This window comes from Rhododendron vialii, chromosome 4a, assembly GCF_030253575.1.
Source record: "Rhododendron vialii isolate Sample 1 chromosome 4a, ASM3025357v1".
NCBI lineage: Eukaryota > Viridiplantae > Streptophyta > Magnoliopsida > Ericales > Ericaceae > Rhododendron > Rhododendron vialii.
The window spans coordinates 43,391,417-43,401,959 of record NC_080560.1 but is presented as its reverse complement, the minus strand read 5'-3'; the positions used below and the strand labels follow the sequence as shown (position 1 = coordinate 43,401,959).

General features: G+C 39.7%; 3 protein-coding genes across 7 annotated transcripts; 2 read left to right on the top strand and 1 right to left on the bottom strand.

Annotated features, from left to right (window-relative positions):
• The first annotated feature begins 452 nt into the window (after nt 1-452).
• LOC131324342 (putative invertase inhibitor) lies at nt 453-1,187 on the top strand. Its single transcript, XM_058356280.1, has one exon. The coding sequence runs from the start codon at nt 453-455 to the stop codon at nt 1,092-1,094; it is 642 nt and encodes a 213-aa protein (XP_058212263.1). The 3' UTR covers nt 1,095-1,187.
• An 859-nt stretch (nt 1,188-2,046) lies between these two features.
• Nucleotides 2,047-3,032, top strand: LOC131324072 (pectinesterase inhibitor-like). Its single transcript, XM_058355895.1, has 2 exons — nt 2,047-2,180; nt 2,474-3,032. Exons 1-2 carry the CDS (start codon nt 2,047-2,049, stop codon nt 3,030-3,032), a joined length of 693 nt encoding a protein of 230 aa, XP_058211878.1.
• Nucleotides 3,033-3,932: 900 nt separating this feature from the next.
• LOC131324336 (ABC transporter B family member 9-like) lies at nt 3,933-10,205 on the bottom strand. Of its 5 annotated transcripts, none has more exons than XM_058356270.1 (12): nt 9,906-10,205; nt 9,601-9,655; nt 9,135-9,310; nt 8,420-8,641; nt 8,075-8,313; nt 7,385-7,910; nt 6,678-6,951; nt 5,936-6,581; nt 5,629-5,857; nt 5,240-5,506; nt 4,907-5,170; nt 3,933-4,750 (listed from the first exon to the last, which is right to left on the bottom strand). In XM_058356270.1, exons 1-12 carry the CDS (start codon nt 10,128-10,130, stop codon nt 4,097-4,099), a joined length of 3,777 nt encoding a protein of 1,258 aa, XP_058212253.1. In that variant the 5' UTR covers nt 10,131-10,205; the 3' UTR covers nt 3,933-4,096. The 5 variants fall into 5 exon arrangements, 4 of the variants coding, with proteins under 4 accessions (XP_058212253.1, XP_058212254.1, XP_058212255.1 ...); XM_058356271.1 differs by having other exon boundaries at nt 5,026-5,145; XM_058356273.1 differs by having other exon boundaries at nt 4,585-4,750; nt 5,026-5,170.
• Between the last annotated feature and the right edge of the window lie 338 nt (nt 10,206-10,543).

Below are 10,543 nucleotides of genomic sequence, written 5' to 3'. Positions count from 1 at the left end.
AAGTTAATTTTGAAGTTACACCACTTACACACAGGCCAAAACAAAAGAAAGCTTTATTTATGTCAAGAACAAAAGTTTGCTTAAGACATAAGCGAATATATTTTCTTCTATATCTGTTTTTATCAACATTTCTCCTTTTACATACATTCACAATCGCTAGAAGAAAAAGTATATTTGCTGACAGAAAAAAATGGTGACGAAATTTAATTTTACTATAGGTGACCAAATAACAAAATTTTCGTCACCAAAAGTGACTTTCGGTGATAACTTATAGGAGACAAAGCCGAAAGTCACTTTTTCGTCACCTATAACATGTTTTTGTCACCTTATAGTGACTTTTGGTGACGAATTTTCTTTTTCCAGTCACCAAATATACTTTTCTTTTTCTTGTAGTGGATAAATATTGCATCATAGGAGCCAATGCTCAATCTCCTCCATCTATAAATAAGAAAATGAAACTGAACAATACCAATCATTCACAAAGCTTTACTCTTCTGAAAAACACCTTTTCTTCCTCAAAAAATTGTTTCAGAAGAGTAATGCTAATGGGGAGCTCTCCCTTTCCCAAGTGGCTGTTTCTGTTTCTTCTCCTTGCCTTCCTTCTATCATCAACAACAGAATCCTCCACTTTAGTACTTGTCCGTCAAGGAAACGATTTGATCAACGCAACGTGCAAGCGAACGGGCAACTTCAACCTATGCACCAAAGCTCTAGGATCCGACCCCCGGAGTTTCAAATCAGATGTCAAAGGGCTTGCCAAAATCAGCCTTGAAATGTCCCTGACTAAGGCTAATCAAACACTAAACTTGGTGGGAGACCTGTTTAAGAACACCAGAGAACCTGTGTTGTTTCGGCTCTTGGGCACGTGTATTGAAGAGTACAGACAAGCTGTGACTAACTATTTACCCGAGGCAATGAGTGCTTTGCAATCAAATAACTATGGAGCATCCAAACAAGGCGCAGAAAATGCTGCAGCAGATGCCCAGGTATGTGTACAACAGTTCGCAGGGAGAAAATCACCAGTCCGGGATCGGAGCAAAATGGTGAAGGATTTGTGCTTGATCGCCTCAAGCATTGTTTCTACATTGCAGTGATTTTGTATTTTTGTGCATTGGATCCTATGGTGGCCTTCTTTACCATGTTATGTAGGATTGAAAAATAAAATAGTTGACTTTGATTTGGAATGATATGAGAGAAAGTTTGTTGTGGAGTGAAAACCATAGCATGTTATGTATAAATGCTCAAAGACAGTAATCCACCTACCTCATAAGCTAACACTGTGTTTGGAAGCTGTGGAGGAGGAAATAAGAGAGAGAGAGATAGTAGGAGGGAATTATGGAGAAAGTATATTCAACTTCCTACGTTTGGCTATGCAAAAAGGAAAAGAAAGTTGGAGGGAATGATATGAGAGAAAAAAAAGACCTAAATTGAAATGGGTTGTTTGTAGTAATGAAAGTTACGAACTTGATAAACTTAGTTCAACCTGTCGACAGAACATACTGATGAAAAATGATTCAAATTGGACAAAACGGCTCAATTTTGTTATGTTTGGTTTGTTGCAAACCCAATGTAAAGAAGATAATGAAGATAGCAATGGGCAATGCAGTGCACGAGACTCCCAGTATAGCGAGGTATGACAGGGGCAAAGATGCATGTACCCTTACCGGAATTTTTGGAGAGAGTCTGCATGACTCAAACAGTCAAAGTTCCTCCCCTAGGATGCTAACGGTAAGCCTTTATGTTGCAATCAATGTAACCTAACGTTCCGTGGTATGAAACCATCCAAATCATCAAATTCACCTATCTCAAGAAATTAAAATTTTATGATCAACATTTACAATCTGCCCTCAATTTTTGCTAACATAAAGGGAGGAAATAACAAAATGGGTCTCTCTTTAAGGTTCATATTTGTTTTCATCATTTGTTCAATCCTTGTGGCATCAAGCCATTGCTTTCCTACAGGATATACTATTCATGGAATAGACGGATACCAACAGCCCAAGGATTCTTACCAAACAACTTCAATCTATGTGTCTCAACTCAACGATGGAGTCAGACCCTGGTAATCAGAATGAAGACTTACGAGGGATGATTCAGATCACTCTGGCATCGGCCAGCGCCAAGGCTAATGAAACTGCTCAAGGAATTATAGGCAGAAATGTAGACGCTTTATGGGCCCTGTAATATCCAACTGCATGTCACGGAGACTTCTACCAGCTTGCTTATGGACATCTACCTAATGCAATTCTTTATGGGCCCTGCAATATTTTCAGTTTTATTCGAGCATAGAGACTACTAATTGAATGTTAGAATTTATTGCCCCGCCACTAGGACACTAACGGCATGCCTTTACTTTATGACGAATGTAACATATGTTTCCTTGAATGAATACCAAAAAGGTCAATCAAATCCACCACTCATATATATATGGAACCTAACTTACAAGTCACATATACTCCTAGGTTGGTTGTAGAGAAGTTCTATGCACAAAAAAAATGTGGATCTATGTTGTTTTCATACTGCATTCAATCATCATATCATCAAGCCACTCTTCTGCTTCAAATCTCAAGGAAGAAGACAATTTGATGACCAAAGTATGCAAGAGCACGCGTAACTTCACAATCTGCTACTCGCATCTAAAGTTTGACAACCGGAGTTTGAATGCAGATGTCAAAGGGCTTGCTCGGATCATTATTGAAAAAGCCGAGAGACATGCAAACACCTCAGTTGCAGTAGTGAATATATACACCGGAGAAGAACCTTCATCGCGATATCCAGTGGAGAAGAAGTGTAGAGGAGACATTCACAGGCTTATGTATGGACTTTTGCCGGAGGCAATTCGCAGTTTGGACTCCAACGACTATGGAGGAGCAAAAAAGAGCATACAGAATGCTGCTGATATCGCCGATGCATGTAAAGATGAACTCGCAAGGAGCAGCCATGGCTCGCTGAGAAAACGCACTGGCCGTTCGTTTAGGATAGTGCATAGCCTATGCCTAGTGGCCTTGGACATTATATCTACACTGGGTTGATCCTCGATGTTGTGTTTTGGGTGTACGTGTTCATTTTTGTGATACTGTAAGTGGTCTTTCTTCAGTAAATTCCTCTCAACTTTCTTCTCCTAAACCTTTGTTAGCAAATGATAAAGAATCCGTCGGTTGGTTCAATTGAATACTTGTGGCACAAGGATGTCAGACCCTAAATATGTGCAAATTAAAACTGGAAAAAGCAAGAACTTGGTGAGACTTTTTTGACACTCTTGTTTACTGTGATATCAGGCCAGCCAAACATGGCCTTAAGGGGTTGACAGTTTTCCTTCAACACAGACACTATGATCATCGTAACTTTCATTAAACGAGACCAAATTCCATGAAATTAAAGTCAAGAAACATCATGTAACCGCTTTATATTCATTCCTCATATTTGTGCCTTGGAACAACAGAGCAGAATCTTAATTACCCCAAATAAACATAACAGAATCTCAAACTGACTGGTTTTCTTATCTAGATGGATTTATTTTGGAGACGACAATCTTGGGGATATGAAAATGTAGTCCGCAAATGGAACCATAATGATGTTAAAGGGCAGATGTTATCTTGCATCCAAAATCCACATCCACAAACATTGATTGGTTTGAGAAGATCTAATGAGATGAGAAAATAGCAAAACAAACCATTGAGTGCAGTAAAATTTCTCTTACATTTTCTTATCAATACCAAGAAAAAGATAGAAAGATTATTAGTTGAAAATTAGGTACCTTGAAATACTGCAGTTGGCAGCAAATTAAGCATTCAAAATCAGAAGAAAAAGGAAAAAGAAGTTCTAATTCAGCAGAGGAACACATCCTTCCAATTTACATAGGTGACATGATGATCGGTATAAACAGGAAAAACATACACAAACACGATAACAAAGGTTGAGAGAAGGCACCGTTGTAATGTTGACTTGTTGCTCATTACCAGATCAATAAATACAATTCATCTAGATAAACTTCAATTCTTGGTGTAGTCTCTTCTTCTAACTGGCCAAATTTACACTTTCACAGAAAATCGAAGCAACGAGACATGGATAAATAAGAATAATTAAGACAACACTCTCAATGGGTGACAGATGGGGTCGCGTGAAGTGCTACCAGGGATGCATATGCCCCATCCTTTATATTCAGGAGCACGTCATGTGTCCCCTTCTCAAAAATCACTCCATTCTTCAAAACAACTATCATGTCAGCTCCTCTAATTGTGGTAAGCCGGTGAGCAACCACCACGGTTGTCCTGTTCACCATCACTTTATCTAATGCATCTTGTACCACACGCTCTGAGTCAGCATCCAATGCACTTGTTGCTTCATCGAGTAAGAGGATCTTTGGGTCTTTTATTATTGCCCTTGCAATGGCAATACGCCGCTTTTGTCCGCCTGATAATTGCACACCTCTTTCCCCAACATTAGTGTCATAGCCTCGTGGCAATGCTGATATGAAATTGTGTGCATTCGCTGCTCTTGAGGCAGCAATGATCTCTTCTTCTGTAGCCTCTCCTTGCTTGCCATAAACAATGTTCGTATGGATTGTTTCATTGAAGAGTATCGGCTCTTGGCTTACCAGCCCCATTTGCTGTCTCAACCAGCTCAGTTTGAACCTTTGGATCTCCACTCCATCTAGGAATATATGGCCGGACTCAGGGTTATAGAATCTTTCAATTAGGCTGATCACAGTGGACTTCCCACAACCACTCTCACCTACCAGAGCAACAGTCTGCAATAAATGTTTAAAACTATGTAAGTATTTCAATTTTAGGAGGGTGAATGTATATGCCATAACAAAGTTTACAAAAAAAAGTTAAATCGGGAGGCTTTCACGGACAGCGATGAATGAGCAATGTGTTTAGGGACCAAAAGTTGTCGTTGTTACCTTTCCAGAAGGAATGGTTACACATAAATCCCAAAAAATTGGAAGGTTTGGTCTGGTTGGATACATGAAGCTGACATTTTTGAACTCAATATCACCATATACAGTTTTCAGGGTTGTACCCTCATTGCTGCTTGAATCAATCTTTGGCTTGCTGTCAAGAATTCCGAAGATTGAAGCAGCAGAGTCCCTGGCTTTGCTGGTGTCTGGAGCGAAAGCAGTGCTCTGGGCAACCCCAAGTGCTGAAATTGTCAAAGCAAAGAAAACCTGCAAGATCAAGAGCTATTGACATTTTCACAAAAGTTAATGTCTACATACAAAACATGTATGTTTTACCTTGAAAACATCTTCATATGTTGCTTTCCCATGTTCCACCAAAAGAGCTCCAATGTAAAAACAGAAGGCATTTGTGCAGTAGAACGCAAAAAGACTAAAACCAAAACCGGTTCCACTCACGAGTCCAACCCTAACTCCATGTTTCATTGGGGCCTGACATTTTGTTTGGTACATGTCCATCACTTTCTTTTCAGCACAAAATGATGCAATAGTTCTGATGCTGCCAATGGCATCGTTTGCTACTTGACTTGCTTCTTTGTATGTGGCCTGCAACATTCACAAAACTCTTGGTTGGTGATGAAGATGATAAGGAGCAAGGATTATCCCCAAATCTACGTTTTGCTGCTAAATCGAAGTCATAAACACAGAATGTAAGGTAATGGACTAACCTTGGCATCATCACCAAACCCGTCAATGAATTTCTGTTGAAAAAATCCCTGCAAAACCACCAATGGCAAGACAACTAGAATAATGAGTGCCAATATCCAGTTGGCTGTGAAGGCTATGACAAGGCCAGCTATAACTGTTGCCATGTTCTGAACAATTTGGGCCAAGCAATCACCCACAAGACTCCTCAGAGTTGACGCATCAGTAGATAACCTTGCACCTACTGCACCACTGAAATGCAAGAAGAGTTTAAGTTAAGAAGCCTTTCTGGAATAGGAGCATTTGAGTAATAGCAGTTTACAAACACACCTTGAATTTTTTGGGTCATCAAACCAACTGATCTCTTGGTGCACAACTTTCTCAAATGACAAGGAGCGAATCCGTTGTATCAACTTTCCACCTGCAACTCCAAAGCAATAGTTTTGCACTAGGATGACTACTAGAGTAGCGATACCTAGGCCCACATACACAAGTGCCCAAAACCTTGAATCCTTGTTTAGCTCACTTTTAGGCTCGTAAAACATTTTAACAGAAGCTGACAGTAGTACTCCGAGAAGGGGAAAGACCACACCGCTGAGGCTTGAAGCCACGGAACCAAGCAGCAAAATTGGCAGCTCAGGTTTGTTTAGATAGGCTAGCCTCCAAATGGATACTTCACGAGGTGTCTTCTCATATGTGTCAATTTCCTTTATAGTCTCATTTCCTTCTATCATAATCCCAATGGGGGTTGAAAGCCGAAAGCTACCTCTAAAAGAGCGCCAGCTGCCTGATGAACCTCTGCTTACGGGTCTGTTAAAGGATAAACTCCGGCTTGAAGACCTTTCCATGCTTATGTCCCTACGCAGAGAATATGCTCCCCTCATTTGCCCATCTTCAACTTCATTGATACCATCTTGCAAGCGAACTAGCTGGTTGTAGGCCCCTTCTGGATTCTTGATCAATTCAACATGAGTTCCTGGTATTCAAATTTTAAAGCAATTTTGACCTGATGAATTTCAAGTGGTGAGCAAAATCACTATATACATTTCAACTCAGACTAAGATAATGTTACCATGCTCCACGATTTTTCCAGCTCGTACAACTGCTATAAGGTCAGCATTTTTTATGGTTGTCAAACGGTGTGCAATGACCACCGTTGTCCTACTTGACATAATATTCGCAAGTGCATCTTGAACAATGCGTTCTGACTCGGCATCTAGTGCACTTGTTGCTTCATCAAGAAGAAGGATTTTTGGGTTCTTCACAATGGCTCTCGCAATTGCAATTCTTTGCTTTTGACCCCCTGATAGTTGAGTCCCGTACTCTCCTACCATAGTGTCGAGTCCCTACAAAAAAAAAATGATGAAGAAGTCATTTTGTGCTTGTAAAAGTACAAGAGTCATTTATGCTGATTATCCATAGCTCAAAGCTTACTTGAACATTTTCCTCGGATTAGGTAAGTGAACTTTTCGCACGACTCGTGTTGGAAACATCAATAACAACAAAAATAATAACAATATCCATGTAATCAGCAATCGACGGAAGTATGGGCAGGGAGGACCAAAGATTGATCTAACTTTAGGCAATATATGCAAAAAGTGGTTGCTCTCAGAAAGTTTTGCCACTGGAATACAGGATTCCCTACACCTCCAAAATTCTAGGAACTCAAGGAATGTTATGCAAAGTACCATGCCCACCAATCAAATTTGGAAGGCATCAGAGAAGGCAGGCCTAGAGATCCGATCCAATAATCTCTAAAAAGAAGAAGAAATGGTTTACCTTTGGTAGCTTGTCGATGAACTTCGCAGCATTAGCAAGCTCAATTGCTGTCCTAATCTCCTCATCAGTAGCATTTTCCTTCCCATATGCTATATTCTCTCTTATTGTGGTGGTAAACAGAATAGGTTCCTGACTAACTAATCCCATTTTCTGTCTTATCCATCTGAGCTGAAATGCTTTCAAATTAATACCATCTATAAGAATTTCACCACCATTAGGATCATAAAATCTCTGTAGTAGACTAATAACTGTTGACTTCCCACTTCCACTTTGCCCAACTAAAGCTGCAGTTGTGCCACTTGGAACCTTTAACGTGTATCCGGAAAATATTTGAACATCCGGTCTACTTGGATACGCAAAGTACACATCTTTCAATTCGATTTCCCCCTTGATATCTTCAAATACAATCCCACTGGTGTCATAGGCATCAATCTGCGGTTTACGCTTGATGGTTTCAAACATCTTGTATATTGCAGCTTGCCCTGCCGCAAATGCACTCAAACACGGAGATGCCTGGCCCAATGACCTAGTCAAATAGAGACACAACTCAGTTTAGTCGAGGTACCATTAGCGACAAAGAATGAAAAATCCTTAAGTTTGTTCAATGGTTGTATACTTATTTTGTTTTGCAATAAACTTTACAGCCTTGTAGTTGTAATTTATATGGTGCCTGCACAATGTTGTACTTACATCCCACCGGTCATGATCACCATGATGACACTAAGGACTTGACCACCGTTGTAGCCATTCTCGATGATCAATTTTGCTCCATACCATATAGCAAGCCCGTAACTGCAGAAAATAATCAGTACCATTGCACCAAAACCAATGCCAGAGGCCAGTCCTTGTTGAGCCGTAGTGACATAGGCAACTTGCAGTTTGCTGTTATACGTTTTTGTCGCTAGATTCTCCCCAGTGAAGGATGCCACCTTATACATAGTGACAAGGATCACAAAAAGTCAGGGCATGCATCCATAAATTTACTGGTACATGTTTTGTACGAGTTTTTGCACAAAGATGCATGCAGTGCCTTACTGTTCTGATGGCTCCTATTGTTTGTTCGATAACATTTCCAGCCTCCGAGTAAGCTAGCTGGCCGCGTATGGACATTTTTGTCATGATTATTCCCATGGCTCCCACAGCAATGACTGTAGCAGGAATGCATGAAAGCAAAATCAACGTAAGAAGCCATCCTCTTGCCAATGCAATGACAAAGCCTCCGATAAATGTAGACATGAGTTGTACAAACTTCCCAACCTGTCATATATAGTAGTCAATTTTCAGGAAATGATCTCATTTATAGACAACTCACGTAAGCATAGACAAATGACCGGCAGTCAATAGCGATTCAGGGGTGGAGCTAGAATTTGTACTCATTGCGGGGCCAGTTAAGAAATAAAGTTTTTCCTAAGGTGATATTTAAAAATTGACTTTGCTTTTTTAAAATCGTATCTAACATGTTTGACAAATTGACGAATTAGATTTCAAAAGATCATCGATATCATGTATCAATGGCACGTAATATACCAATACGTATACGTGCACAATTAATAGAACTCCACATAACCCACTATAATAAAAAAGTGATTAATCCATATAACTTATGAGATAATTAAGATCTTTTTTTTTTTGCACGCTGGGGGAGATGCCCTGCAGAGCCCTTAATACCGCTGCCCATGAATAGCATGGCAAAGAAATGAAGTCATTATGAAAGTTAACAAATATATCATGAAAAAGACTGAAGTCAAACCTTTTCGCCCATAGCATCTTGAATGAGAATAGTATCACCAGAAATCCGACCGATGACCTCCCCCGTATTAGTTTCAGTGTCAAAGAATGCAATGTCCTGTCTTAAGATTGTTTCCAAGTACAATCCTCGTACGCGTGTTGCCTGTCTTTCTCCTGTAACCATCCAACAAGACACCTCTGCAATATGACAAATTTCAAGAAGTCATCACTCAACACATCTATATATGTTTCAAGAAGTCACCCGAATTAAGGCACGCTTTTATGAAGATCCAGGCTCAATCATTTTTGTCATAACGGAATACAAACCATTGAGATACAGTAACATATATAGAACAAACAATTTTGTGCATGCTAGAGTTTGAAATATGTTCAACAAAGATTAGAACAGTTATGGAAGTTATACTAATGTTGTGAAAGCGCAAAAAATAAATAAATTAAGGGACAGATAATGGAAAATCTCAACTTACGTAGGAATGAAGCAATGCCTGCACCAATGGCCAAATACAAGAACTTCAGGCATGCCTGAATTTGCACCAACAAATGCTGGTAAGGAAGGTTGGTAAAACGAGATCGAGGCATATTATGTATCGTTAATTTCTGGGTCTGCCACTAAATGCCACTGTTATTTTCTTAATGACAAATGTTTTTATAGTTCAGTTTGCGTAACAAATAAATATGGCAATACTAGTTATTTGCTTTATGAATAATAAAATCCAGTGTCGATAAACATCTTTATCAATCTCAGTTGAGAGGCAAAACAAAAATAAAATACCTTTGAAACTTCATGCACAACTTGTGAAGGAGGTGAGAAGCCAAAAGAGTTAACGAGGCCACCAAAAACCAGCATCATGAGAGGCTGAGCCAACCCATTTGCTAGGCCGCTCACCGCCCCAACCATCATCAACCCAATATCAACTCTGTCTGCAAACGAAAAAAGCCTATAAAATGCCACCTTTCGGTCGACTTTTCCATTTACTTCCTCTCTATTTTCCCTCATTCTTGTGTTTATTGTGACTCAGACTGTGTTCGGTTTGAGATGATATAGAAAAAACTGACTGAAGGTTGCAAGGATATGTGCGGGTATATATAAGCTCCAGGAAAAGTAGTCTTAGTACAAACCAATTAGTCTTCTGGCTTGGACTAGTCTTACTTGTACACGTACTACTTTAACAGTAAACACTAATAATATGATACAACTTTCACCCCCTCCGGAAAAAGAGGACAACACTACTGCACTTTATATTACACCACACAAAAGAGACAGCTGGTATGAGCACGTGATTGTCACTATGGATCATCTGAACTACTTTCGTCATCTCTGTCAGTCAAGTGATACTGGGTCAAAAGATAACGAATATTTTGGCGCCATTCTTCCGGATAAGTATTATTGAATTTCCAGTTTGCAGTTTC

Coding starts and splice junctions, on each gene's coding strand:
- LOC131324342 (XM_058356280.1), top strand. CDS start 453: ATGAAACTGAACAATACCAATCATTCACAAAGCTTTACTCTTCTGAAA.
- LOC131324072 (XM_058355895.1), top strand. CDS start 2,047: ATGGAGTCAGACCCTGGTAATCAGAATGAAGACTTACGAGGGATGATT. Junction 2,181..2,473: donor GTAGACGCTTTATGGGCCCT/GTAATATCCAAC, acceptor GGTTGGTTGTAG/AGAAGTTCTATGCACAAAAA.
- LOC131324336 (XM_058356270.1), bottom strand. CDS start 10,130: ATGAGGGAAAATAGAGAGGAAGTAAATGGAAAAGTCGACCGAAAGGTG. Junction 9,311..9,600: donor AGGCATTGCTTCATTCCTAC/GTAAGTTGAGAT, acceptor GTCATATTGCAG/AGGTGTCTTGTTGGATGGTT. Junction 5,507..5,628: donor GGTTTGGTGATGATGCCAAG/GTTAGTCCATTA, acceptor TGAATGTTGCAG/GCCACATACAAAGAAGCAAG.